Source organism: Odocoileus virginianus, chromosome 5 (genome assembly GCF_023699985.2).
Source record: "Odocoileus virginianus isolate 20LAN1187 ecotype Illinois chromosome 5, Ovbor_1.2, whole genome shotgun sequence".
Classification (NCBI taxonomy): Eukaryota; Metazoa; Chordata; class Mammalia; order Artiodactyla; family Cervidae; genus Odocoileus; species Odocoileus virginianus.
Window position 1 is genome coordinate 63483305 of NC_069678.1, and position 13888 is coordinate 63497192.

The 13888-nt window shown below is 36.0% G+C and overlaps 1 protein-coding gene across 2 annotated transcripts in view; it reads right to left on the reverse strand.

Moving 5' to 3' along the window:
* Positions 1-13888, reverse strand: part of ALG6 (ALG6 alpha-1,3-glucosyltransferase) — a 52484-nt gene that overhangs the window by 29617 nt on the left and 8979 nt on the right. Inside the window, exons 2-3 of one of the 2 annotated variants that reach the window (XM_020885579.2) lie at positions 12344-12434; positions 6231-6315 (exon numbers count right to left, since the gene is read on the reverse strand). In XM_020885579.2, the coding sequence (XP_020741238.2) occupies positions 6231-6315; positions 12344-12365 (107 nt within the window). In that variant the 5' untranslated portion in view covers positions 12366-12434. The remainder of the gene's footprint in view (positions 1-6230; positions 6316-12343; positions 12435-13888) is intronic. The other variant, XM_020885571.2, reaches the window with a different exon arrangement.

A 13888-nucleotide genomic window follows, 5' to 3' on the forward strand; every position in this document is an offset into this window, starting at 1 on the left:
TATACAACATAAATAACCACTATCCCTAAGCCTGTTTCAGTCAGTTCAGTCGCTCAGTCGTGTCCAACTCTTTGCGACCCCATGGACTGCAGCATGCCAGGCCTCCCTGTCCATTGACAACTCCCAGTTTATGCAAACTCATGTCCACTGAGTCAGTGATGCCTTCCAACCATCTCATCCTCTGTCGTCCCCTTCTCCTCCCACCTTCAACCATTCCCAGCATCAGGGTCTTTTCTAATGAGTCAGTTATTCGCCTCAGGTGGCCAAAGTATTGTTTGGAGTTTCAGCCTCAACATCAGTCCTTCCAATGAATATTCAGGGCTGATTTCCTTTAGGATGGACTGGCTGGATCTCCTTGAAGTCTGAGGGACTCTCAAGAATCTTTTCCAACACCACAGTTCAAGAGCATCAATTCTCTGGCACTCAGCTTTCTTCACAGTCCAACTCTCACATCCATACATGACTACTGAAAAAACCATTTTTGACTAGCCATACCTTTGTTGGCAAAGTAATGTCTCTGCTTTTTAATATGCTGTCTAGGTTGGTCATAACTGTTCTTTCAAGGAGCAAGCGTCTTTTAATTCCATGGCTGCAGTCACTCTGCAGTGATTTTGGAGCCCCCAAAAATAAAGTCAGCCACTGTTTCCACATCTATTTGCCATGAAGAGATGGGACCGGATGCCATGATCTTAGTTTTCTGAATGTTGAGCTTTAAGCCAACTTTTTCACTCTCCTCTTTCACTTTCATCAAGAGAGGCTCTTTAGTTCTTCTTTACTTTCTGCCATAAGGGTGGTGTCATCTGCATATCTGAGGTTATTGATATTTCTCTTGGCAATCTTGATTCCAGCTTGTGCTTCATCCATCCCAGCATTTCTCATGATGTACTCTGCATATAAGTTAAATAAGCAGGGTGACAATACACAGCCTTGACATACTCCTTTCCCTATTTGGAACCAGTCTGTTGTTCCATGTCCAGTTCTAACTGTTGCTTCCTGACCTGCATACAGATTTCTCAAGAGGCAGGTCAGGTGGTCTGGTATTCCCATCTCTTGAAGAATTTTCCACAGTTTGTTGTGGTCCACACAATCAAAGGCTTTGTCATAGTCAATAAAGCAGATGTATATGCTTCTCTGGAACTCTCTTGCTTTTTCTATTATCCAATAGGTGTTGGCAATTTGATCTCTGTAGGGCCACCCAAGACGGACGGGTCATGGTGGAGAGTTCTGACAAAATGTGGTCCGCTGGAGAAGGACCAAATCACTTCAAGTAGTCAAATCACTTCAGTAGTCTTGCCTTGAGAACCCCATGAACAGTATGAAAAAACAAACAAGCAAAAAAAGCCTGTTTCAAATGGGTCACAATTTTTTGACATCACAATCCCTTACTCTGAGACTGAAGAAAAAATTTTTAAGTTGGCATTTATCATGATCCAGTTAATTAACCTACTACAGTTGACCCTGAACAACATATGGATTAGGGGCACTGACTCTCCATGCAGTTGAAAATCCAAGTATAATTTACAGTCAGCTATCTCTCTCCGAGGTTTCTCTGGATCTAGGTTCCACAACCTTGGATTCAACCAACCATGGATTCTGTAGTACAGTATTTACTATTGAAAGAAATCCATGTATAAACGGAGCTGCACAGTTCAAACCCATGTTGTTCAAGGATCAACTGGATTCATCTTCAAAAAGTCTACTTTTCTTAGTGTCTGATACACAGTATGTAGGTTGGTATGTAGGGAGTGAGGATTAATAAAATGATCAAGGCATGCCAGGCAGCCATGGGCACAGTACAGCATGGCACCATCTGGAGACAATTATCTACCCCAGCAGCAACATCCATGTGAACGATCCTGGGTCCTGTTTCTGTCTGGCTGGAACTCAAAATCAAGATACAGTGAACCCAAGAAACTCCATGTAAGTCGGAGTCCCTTTCAACAGCTTGAAACTGGGAAGCCGGGCCAGGCCAATAGTGGAGACCAGAGGACCCACTTCTCTAAACAGGGTCACCTGAACACAGGTACCAAACTGTGTTATTTCCAAATTCACGTAATGACAGGGTGCATTAGCACAAGGTTTTATTGTATTTACCCCACAGAGTTGTTGAAGGACTGAATTAAACATGTAAAACTGTTAAGCAACTGCCTGACACAAAGTGAGTGTCCAATAGTAGTTCTAATTGGTCATTAGCTACAAAACCACTGGGATGGATACAGTAGTGGAAAAGCATCAAATAATTAAAAAATCACATTTTGAACAACACAATTTGATTTGTTTTTCAGCTTCTTCTAAGGCAAAAACTATTTTTCATTTACTTTAACATTGAGATCCACTGGAGATAACAAAGGAGGCATGGATGGTAAGCATGCAAAGATACACTAACAGTAAAACCACTGGTTGGACTGGGAAGAAGAAATAATAGAGCTAACAACTGTGCTACTTATCTTTATGGAAATGCATAAGGAAGAAGAGAGAAATTCATGGAAGAAGATAGCTTAAAAGTGTTTCAAGTAAAGCTTCAAAATCTACCTGTAGAAACAAAGCAAATAGTTAATTCTGCTTTATGTGTCTTAGACCCACCTGAAAAGTTGGATAAATACCATTGGAATGTCCTTTCCCACTGAATTCCCATGTAATCTCAGTAGGTGTTTTATCAGAAAAAAACTCTAGCTGCCACAACAAACTACAAAATTAGTCCAAGTGTTATCATTAACTTCAAAATGTTATTTTTTCTAATACATCGTGGATATTTTTGCTTTGTACAAAAATATATTCTATTTTAAAACAGTTCCAAACTTAAAGAAGTTTCAAGAACAGTTCAAAGAATGTCTATATATCAAATGTAAAAATTTAATAAAAAACACCTTAAGAAAAATTCAAAGATAAGAACAGAAAGAAGATATTTATTTTATACATATACACACACCAAAACAAATGATTAAAATGCAGAATACTATTATACACTGCCAAATACTACGGCAGACAGACTTTAAAGTCATCCCTATGAACCCATCTCCTGGTATTCCTGCCATGCGTGTGTACAATCAATTCCCTCCCCTTGAGTGTGGATAAGACATGTGACTTGCTAGTAAACAACCAAGTACCAAAAAAGTGATAGGACGATCATTCTTATGCTTATGTTTTACATATATGTAAGATTCCACCTTGCTGGCTAAGCTACAGAGTACTCCCTTTCACTGACTTGGAAGAAGAAGACTGTCACATTTCAGTAAGTGGGCATAATGGAGATGCCACACAGCAAGAAACTGCAGGGAGACTCTAGAAGATAAAGGCAGCTTCCAACAAGAAACCAAAGCCCTCAGTTTTATAGTTGCAAGGAAATTAATTCTGCCAATAACTTGAGGACACTTGGAAATGGTTCTTTCCCCAGCTGCGCCTCAGATAAGACTGCAGTCTCAGATGACAACTGGATTGTAGCCTCCGGAGACTCTGATCATAATACTGAAATAAGCTGTGCATGGACTTCCATAATAAATGTGTATTTTGGACTTCCCTAGAGGTACAGTGGTTAAGAATCCTCCTGCCAATGGAGGGGACACAGGTTCGATCCCTGGTCCAGGAAGATCCCACATGCTGTGGGGTAACTGAGCCTGTGAACCGCAACTACTGAAGCCTGCGCACCTAGAGCCCATGTTCCTCAACAAGAGAAATCACAGCAATGAGAAGCTTAGCACCACAACTAGATAGTAGCTCCCACTTGACACAACTAGAGAAAGCCCAGGCACAGCAATGAGGAATGCAGGGCAGCCAAAAATAAAAAATAAATGTATGTTTAAGTAATTACTATTTTTGTGGTCATTTGTTACACAGCAGAGAAAGTTAATGTAATTTTTTATCTTCAAATCACACAAATCATTACAAAAAAGATCAGCAGTTCATCAGTAACATGGGAGAAATATAAAAATATGCAAATTTTAGAAAAATTTAATGATCAGTAAATACACCAGGGGCTTCCCAGGTGACACAATGGCAAAGAATCTGCCTGTCAATGCAGAGACACAAGAGATGTGGGTTTGGTCCCTGGGTTGGGAAGATCCCCTGGAGCAGGAAATGGCAACCCACTCCAGTATTCTTGCCTGGAAAATTCCATGAACAGATGAACCTGGTGGGCTATAGTCCATGGGGTCACAAAGAGTCAGATACCAAGGAAACTCAACATCACATGTACTCAAGGAAATGGAAATTTTAGAAGTCTGGTGTTATTATTGGTAATAATAAGATATTCTGGTATTGGTATCCATTATAACTGGCTACTTGAGAGATTCTGCTTCTAGGAATTTACCTAGAAAAAACATGTACACATGCATATAGGAAAAATGTACTTTAGTTAATCATTCCCCTACCAAAATGTATTTAGGCTTCTCTTAACAATGCTGAAATAAACAGTGATTCCTACAATTCCTCACTTATAAAACTGTGATGTTGTTTTAAAAAGCAACATACTCAGGGTAGGTGGACCCTTCTACCCCAGGTGATAAACCATGCCTGCACTGAGCCAGGCATTTCTATTAATGATTGCTTTAAGGGTGGAAAAGATTTTGCTCCACAACAAAAAGAGACATAAAAAATAAGGTATTCCTATTATTCCTGCCTGGTTGTACAAAGTCACAGTGCTGGTAGCCTTGGCAGCCATGTGATCTTGGGGTTTATAAAAATTGTCATTTAAAGAAAAAAGTTGTTTTCCTCTATAACTTTCAACTATGTATAATGAAATGGAATAAATCAAGTTTTAAAATTTAGAATTATAAAACTGACATTTTAAAACTTTACCTGATAGATTCTGATTTCATATTTCAGACAACTATATCACTTGAAAGTTTTGACTATAACTTTCTAGATGAAGACATGAAAGACTTCACACTTGGAAAAGTGAAGTTAAAAAAATAAGAAACCATTCTTCAGTCACATTACTAGGTAACAAAAATGGCAAACTAATCAAATTTGACAAAATTAGACAATTCAAAATATTAGAAATGTTATTTCCAATACAGATTTATATCCACTGTTGAAAATAGTGAACCTGTCCCAAGTATATATTTTCTGTTTTGTAAACTGTGCCATTGAGATATATCCTTTTCAATGACAGTCATTAGGAATGATTTAACAATAAACTTCAAACTACAAAAAAAAAAGAAATCACACCATTTAAGCATTAAAACTTGGTGCTTTCACTGCCATGGCCTCTGATTCAATCCCTGGCCAGGGAACTAAGATCCTACAAGCTGTGCAGTGAGGTCAAAAATAACCAAAAAACAAATATGCACACATCAATCAAAAAAAAAAAGAATATCAAATATTTAGCTGATCTGTATTATAAATTCTCCAAATTTGGAGTAGATAGAGCCAACCTATTAATAGAGTTCAATGTGAAGTTCTTATATATAACTCTTTTTCATAAAGGAGTTAAATAAAAGCAGTAACTAAAGCAATCAAGAGAATGATATAAACAGTCTGTATAACCAGGTTTAATCAAATAATCTACCAGGCACATAATGAGTAAAAAAGAATACTGTCATCAATTATCAGAACATGTTCAACAAAAATGGCAATGCCCAGATTTTTTGAAGACATAACTATAGCTAACATTTATTGAGAGCTCATTACACTTCAGGCACTGGTGTAAGTGCTTTAAGTGAATCATTTTATTCAATCTTCACAATAACCCAGTGAAATATGTATTCTATTATTTCTGTTCTATGAGTGATAAAACTGTGGCAGAGACAGTTAAATAACTTGCCAAAGCTCACACTGCCAGTAAAGAATACAGTCTCCGTCTGAACACTAATACACACAACATACACAGGCAGTCTGACTCGAACATCCACACTCTCCATCACTAAGCTACTGCCTCTTTACATCTCATACGCTCCCAACAAAGAAACTTTGGAGAAACCGCCAAAAGAAATATTCTTAGTCCATAAACTTTCACAGTTTATATCCTGAGGCGCTTCCACGGCATACAGTGTCCTATCCTTAAAGTTCTAGTTTAGTATCATATTCCAGCTGGTAGCTGAGTATATGGTAACTTTCAGGAGGATAAAATTTCAAATTGAGCTGACAATATACAGGGTAACATATGTGACTTCAATAAATAGGAAGAGAGGATGCTAAAGATGAAGAAACAGTGTATTTTCCTTTTAAGTAACTTCAAATAATCTACATTAACTGACTGATAAACAATAAAATCAAGTAAAAATTATCCATACCATTGTTTGATGGGTAAATTAAATGTAATCTCTTGCCAGTGTCTCTGAGCTTCATAATCACCAAACATAGGGGGCTTTCCAGCACCTAAAATAATAAGGGGGGAAAAAGCAAAATAAATTTATACTTTATTTATCATTGACTTACGGCGATCACATTCGAGGAATGAGGAAGGGCAGATACTGAGGTGACAAGTGGGATAATGTTAGGGGAGCTCGTGAAGCTGAGTGGGGACCAGCAGATGTTCTCCGCAGAGCACTCACCATATGAGCGAGCGCCACTGCCTCCCTCCGCCTAATAAACAAAACAGAACTTCGGTCCCACTGTCAGCTACAGAAGCTTTTTAAATGAGCATTTTCTGTTTAAAAGAAAGCCAGTTTTTGTTTATTTGCAACTCCCCTCCCCAGTATTTAGAGTATATAAGTACCTCCCTTAACACAATCAATATAAATTTCCCAAAGTTGCATGTAAATTGGAATTTTGTTAACTCCAGTTCACTGAAAGACTCAGTATTTTTCTTAAATGGCAAAAAATTCTATAAAGCAAAGAATCTTAATATATATATATAATATATATATATAATATATATATATATATATACTTTAGTATACTAGTGACTTTACTTCCTCATGAAAATTTTCTGAACTATAAAGATAGTACAGATGGAAGAAAAGGACACAGAAGTGACTTCAAAGGTCAGAGATGAGGTCTGAATTCTAGCCCTGCTAGCACACGGAGTGACACTGTGACCCTGAGCAAATGACCTTTGCTCTCTCAGCCTCAGCTCATTAAAAACAGAATCAACACTATCACACCTAAAGGATCGTTGGAATATAGAAGATAATGAACATCAAATGCTCAGTGTAGTACCTGGTACGCATAAACATTCAATAAATATTAACACTAACTAGGTTTAATTTTTTTTTTATTTTTTATTTTTGGCCATGCCATGCAGCATGTGGGATCTTAGTTCTCTGGCCAGGGATGGAACCTGCACCCTATGCACTAGAAGCACCCAGTCTTGACCACTAGACCACCAGGGGAAATCCTTTACTTAGCTTTTAATTAACTAGTTGACAATACTAATCAAGATATCCAAGTTTATTTTTACTTCATGAGAAACACTGTAAACTATACTGTCCAATAAGTATCATAAAACAATTATAATAACATACGTCTATATTTTACAAAGAGCTTTTACAAACTAACTATAAATAACTTAAGGTCAAGTATAGAACCAAAAACCAAAGATATTGATTAGGTCAGGGTTTGATGTCAAATGAATTATATTAAAAACTGCCAGTTTATAGTTTACTTCTAAATTGTAAATAAGGGATAATGGATCTTTAATAACTAACAATAGACAGGGTCTACCACATGCCAAATACAACAATGAAGTAGAGATTATTATCATCCCCAGTTTATAGCTGGCAAACTAGAAACAAGGGTCACCAAGGTAATGAGTAGCAGAGTCTGGACTGGAACCCAGGCAGACCAGCTCCGTAATTCTTTTCCTAGGTCCTACTGTGTATTGCCTCACAACTTGGTCAAGTTGTTGCCTGAACAACTAGGTTGTTAACCTTAAACCATTTTACATGACATAAAGGTAATTCCACATAGTAAATAGTAAACAACCACTATTTAGCTAGCAGTTGATTACAAAATTTTGTGAGAAAGCCCGAATAGGTACAGTACAGACAAAGGTTCTCAATCAGCAAGTAAAAAAATCACATGTAGTCATATATTCATTAATCCATTGGGAAGGTGTACCACATTGGTGAATGACATATTATCACTTTTTACTCTAACTCTCTAGCTTTGAAATACAACATTAAGTAATTTTTTTGCATTTTAATAGCCGTATTATACCACTATTCCCTAAATGCTAGCATCTCCACCAAGGAGATACGCCCTATATGAGATAATCATGGCGAAAGCAGATTAACATCTCCAAAGAGTATACAGAGTGAGTGACTGCCACGAAGAATTGCCCACAGTACAGACACATGGATACACACACAAAAACCTACCCCTGTCTCTCTCTTGGAAAGTACTATGTCTTGTTCATTTTTGCTTTCTCAGAATGTAATTGCACCTAGCAGATTCTCTGTGAATGATGATGTAGCAAGGATGTCAATATTATCAATAAGATATAACAAGGATTTTAAGTTAAAAAAGATCTGAATTTTTGAGTCTCTGGTTTTCCACTTACTAAATGTGCAACGCTAAGCAGTCTGTGACGGCAGACCAATAATTATGCCAAGGCTACTTTAACACAACGCCCGTGTATTGGTTCCTGCCTCAAAACATCTTTCACTTACAATCTGACACTTTGAAATTCCAAGCCTCCGTTCATGCTGCTTACTCCCTCTCCCTATTCATATAACTCTTGTATCAACTCATATCCAACGTTAAGGAACCATCTCAACTGCCAAATTCGCCACAAAACCTTCCTTTATAAATTAAAAGCATGCTGATCATTAATTATTGACTTCTCAGAAGGGCAAACTATAGACATCACACTTATATAGATATATAATATGGTTAGATAGCATCACTGACTCAATAGACATGAATCTGAGCAAACTCCAGGACAGAGTAAAGGACAGGGAAGCCCGGTGTGCTGCAGTCCTTGGGGTCGCAGAGTTGACATGATTTGGTGACTGAACAACAACAACAATATATTTTAAGCATTACTCATCAAACCTCTATATTATATTTTATTATTCAAACAAGTAGTGAAGTACTTACTCTCCTTACATGAGGCCAGGGATTCTCAGTGTGATTACGGAAAAAGAATTATTAGCAACTTCAGTAGTGAAAACATTTTTAAGTACTTAAGAGCAAAATAAAGTGCCAAGAACTTTAGATGTAACTCATTTGATCCTCAACCTATGATTTTATCAGCATTTTACTGATGAGGAGACTAAAACTCTGAAATTTTAAAATAACTTGTGCAGCGTCACACAGTCAGTAAGACACAGTAACATTCAAACTCATGGCTGTTTAATCTCAGTGCCTGAGTCCTTGTCAAAGAATAAATGATTTGAATACATATAAAATCATGACTTGAGTAAGAAATAGAAGACAAGAGACATTACAAAAAATAAACACCAAATGAAGTCTATCAATTGTTTAGTGAATTGAAAACCTGTTACCACAGTATCTCAGAGCAGTATCTCCTTTTGTTTAACAAACGGCCTATTAAAAAAGCAGAAATCGAAATAGGTAAGTAAAGCAGGTTTTTAAAAAGGAAAAAAATTGACTTCTCATGATATTTATGTTTTCAGTATCATATATTTTGTCACATGATTATACTATTTTCTAATAGCGACCCAAGTGAGAATTTTAGCCAATGGACACAGAATGTGATTTTTCCAGAGTTCAAAGGAAACATATTTTGAGACATACAGTATATACTTTCAATTAAAACTTGTTCTGTTAACTGAACAGAATGGGAAATTAACCTAGAATTTTTTTAAAAAAGGAAAACAATTCCCCAATGAATTAACTGCATCCTTGCATGTGCATTTTACAGATGTACGTATGTACACTGGTGGGTATGTTTCTCTTTTTAAGCATACAGCTACTGTCTATGGGAAGATAGGAATTGATTTTTATTGTTTCTTTTGTTTTTCTTTGTTTTTTGGTCTACTGGGATAATAAAAGTCATACAGCATCTTAAGTAATTTTCTATACCTGAAAAAAATCCAACTATCTAGATTTTCTTAAATTGCTCTAGACTTGTGGTCAATGTGGAGGAATTTATTACCATTCTCTAACAAATAGAAGAATGGATAATGACTCTCTTTAGGGTTGAGAAACAAGTTTCTATCCAGAGTCTGACCTACTTCAATAAATTCAGCTGACACTGGCTATGAAATTAGTACTTAAGTTTTTAAAACTGCTAAAGTGCCCTTAAAGCAACCCAGAAGGACAACCCAACTGCACCTAAGGGAGCTTCACTTGGGAAGGGCAAAAAGGATTCCTTCTACTGTGATTAATTCTACATATTCATTTACATGAGATTCAGAATTACATAAAGAAAACATATTAATGTACATTTACAAAGCTCCAATTTTGTCTCATTCTTAGGAAAATGAGCTTAAGTGCCATTTAAATGTTCATTTTATTAATTGCTGAATTGTTCAGAATTATGTTAGAATTTAAAAAACAAGTAGTTTCTTTGATAACAATATGTACTAATTGACTTTACATTGAAATTTTAAACATTCTAAGAGAAGAGAATACGGCTAAAATTTTCCCTAATAATTCCCCTTTTATATGTTCCCAGTGAGTGAGAAGAAACATTACAAATAACAATGGGTAAGCGGAGAGAAACTATACAGTATGTGCATCTCCAAAGGAGAAATAATGGACTAATACTAAGCAAGCTCACCTGAGCTTCCTCACTCTAGTGTTTCCTAATTACGATCTTAAGCAAAACGAAAAGCAAACTAAAATAAGCATTTTAAAAACAAACTATAATCAAAAAAGTATTTCAATTATAGAGGGAAAAAAATCTCAACAGAAACACAGATGTTGCGCCCTTTAAGTAATCCTCCCAATCTCCTGTGATACAGAAGTTTGTCACATGCGAATGGTGTTAACACTCTTTACGACAGGGTTGGGAACTCTTGACAGAATAACCATTTTGGCATTTCTATCTTTCTCATCTGAAAAATGATTTAAAAAAAAAATATAACAACCATCTACAATAATGCTACAAATATTTCCATGTACAGTAACAATACTCTTCTTACAGAGTAATCCAAAAGTACTCTTGTCCTGTTGACTTTCTTAGAAGACAGTTTAAGAGGAAGGTTTAACTTTTTTTGAAGTATAGTTGATTTACAATGCTGTGTTAGTTTCAGGTGTACAACAAAGAGATTCAGTTAAACATACATGTATATCTACTTTTTCAGATTCTTTTCCCTTATAGATTATTCAAGATATTGAATATAATTTCCTGTGCTATAAAGTATGTGCTTATTATCTATTTTATATATAGTAGTATATATATATGTTATTCCCAACCTTCTGAGTATCCCTCCCACCCTTTCCCCTTTGGTAACTGTAAATTTGTTTTCTGTGTCTGCAAGTCTGTGAGTTTTTAAGTAAGTTCATTTTGATTCCACATATATATGACATCACATGATATTTGTCTTACATATTTCCAAAGACAACTTTTAATTGGGTTTTTCCTTAGCCCTCCATAACCCATTCCAGCTACCAAGTATCTCCCTCCTTCCATTCACTAACAAAGTTCCTAAAAGCTGCTAAGTCTACTTATTAATTCCCACTTAGTCATTTATGGTCTGATAATTAGGAGGCTCACAATGGCCTCCTAGTGATCCTCTGTCTATTTTAAATTTTCATTCTATTTGACATGTCAAGAATTTGACAGTTAGCTAGTCCTTATTTCTTACAATTCCCTGATTTCCTGGCTTCCAGGATAGTAACTCCTCTAGGCTCTAATCCTACATCATTTCTTCTCAGTCACCCTTAACCATTCCCTCTTCTCCACAGTTAAATCTGTTTTCTCAGTGGTTAAATCTGTTTTCACAATACACACACTCCCAACTCTGTGGCTTCAACCATCATCTGTATCAACCTTTTGTAAACATCAAAAGAAACTGTGGTTCTTTAAAAAATACAGATGAAACTAGTTTCCTGCAACATGGAAGACACAGAAGGTCAGAAAAGCACCTCCAGTACAGGAAAAGTACATATTTTTTAAGTATTTATTTTATATGTTATACATATACAATTTTAATGTATGGCTGAATTAGCAGCAAAATAAGAGAATTCTTTAGAGTCCAGAAACAAACAAACAAAAAAAGGGTAGACCCAGAAGAGTAAGCATTTGTCCTGAGGGTATCCAAAGATCTTTAAGTGGCTGCTACACAAGGTACTGACCAGCTCAACACCATGAGTAAGGAGGCAAAGCTTTGTACTTGAACAGACAGGAATTCAGTGTCAGAAAAATCTCTACTAGGATAAACACAAAACCTTTGACGAGATGGTGAAGATAATATTTATCTCTAGGTTGGCTCTCAGTAGTACATGAAAAAAGAGGTCTCCCCAAAATTCCTAACCATATGCCGACACTCACCCTGTTTGGGACCTGAATTCATGTGAAGTATATGCCAAAGAAATCTTGAGATGAGAATCTGGTTTGACTTTTGTTAAATGTGCCCAGGTACCTGGCAGGAGGCAACACAAACCCTCTGTGAAAAAATACACAGTAAACTCAGGCCTCAAAGAATTTCCACAAGATATAAGTACTAGGTAATATGAGCTCACAATTTTAAAAAAATCACTAACCTCATAAAGAAACAAAATACTGTGAGCAAGACTCATCAGAAACAAATTATGAAATCAGATGTCAGATACCAGAATTTTCTGATAGGTAATATAAAATAAGCATGGTTAGTATATTTAAAGACAAAACAGAACACACTGAGAGTATGCTGAAGAATAAGAGATGATCAGAAAGATCAAGAAGATCCAAACAGGAAACAAGTAGAAGCTGTGGAAATTAAAAACATAATAGCTGAAATCCGAAAACTCAATAGACAAGTAAAAAAACAGATCAAACACAATTAGAAAAGTAATGAACAGGAAGACAGATCTGATGATTGTAAAGAAAGCAGTATGAAGAAACTATAAGATGCAAAATAAAAGCAATAGAGGAAAGAATGAAAAGACCCAACACATATCTAATAAGACTTTGCACAAGGAGATTAGAAATGACAGAGAAGTAGTATTTGAAGAGATAACAAAATTATTCTCTGTTATACCACCTACAGGTGGCACAAAGTGAGTGTCCAACGCGTATCTGTTGAAGGATAAAAGAACAAAGATATATTTCCACCAGAGTTCTACAAGAAAGAGAAGGAATGAGAAGGGACAATGGCTGAGCGTTTTCTAAAGAAGCAGAAGGTACCACTCCCTAGAGACAGAAACCAAAACTCCTAAGAGGGTCCATTTTTCAATATTCACATGGAGACATACCACAGTGCAACTGCAGCGAGAGAAAAGACGTATCATCAACTAAGGAAAGACAATGAAAATGACAGCTGACGTCTGAACATCAGCAACAGAAACTAGAAAACAATAAAAGAAGATTTTTGAAGTATTGATATTACGAGAAAATAACTAATACAGAATGCAATACCCATAAAAACTTCACAACAAAGAGGAAGATAAAGGTATTTTCAGTCAAAAATGGAGTTTGCAAATAAATAAATAAATAAATATTTAAAAAAAATAAATGGAGTTTGCCAACAGACTCTCAAAAAAACTCTTCCGAAGACGTCCTTCAGGAAGAAAGAAAAGGATCTCAAAGAAAGATGTGCTGTGTAAGACGGACAAAGAAAATGAAGGTAAACCTAAGTAAATATTAGTTATATAAAACAACAGTGACTAACACCTAAAATCATGAAAGAGATAAAATCTTAGACAATAATACCATTTTAATTTGAGGCAGGAAGTAAAGATTTGTAACTATAGTGAAAACGTTTCTAAGGCCCGAGCCTTGTTCAAGACGGCATTACAGATTTTGTTAAGCTAAATATGTATATGAAAAATATCGAATAAGTTCTGAAAGGACAAAATAAAGTATAGCCTCCAAGCCAGGAAGAGAGACAAAATGGAA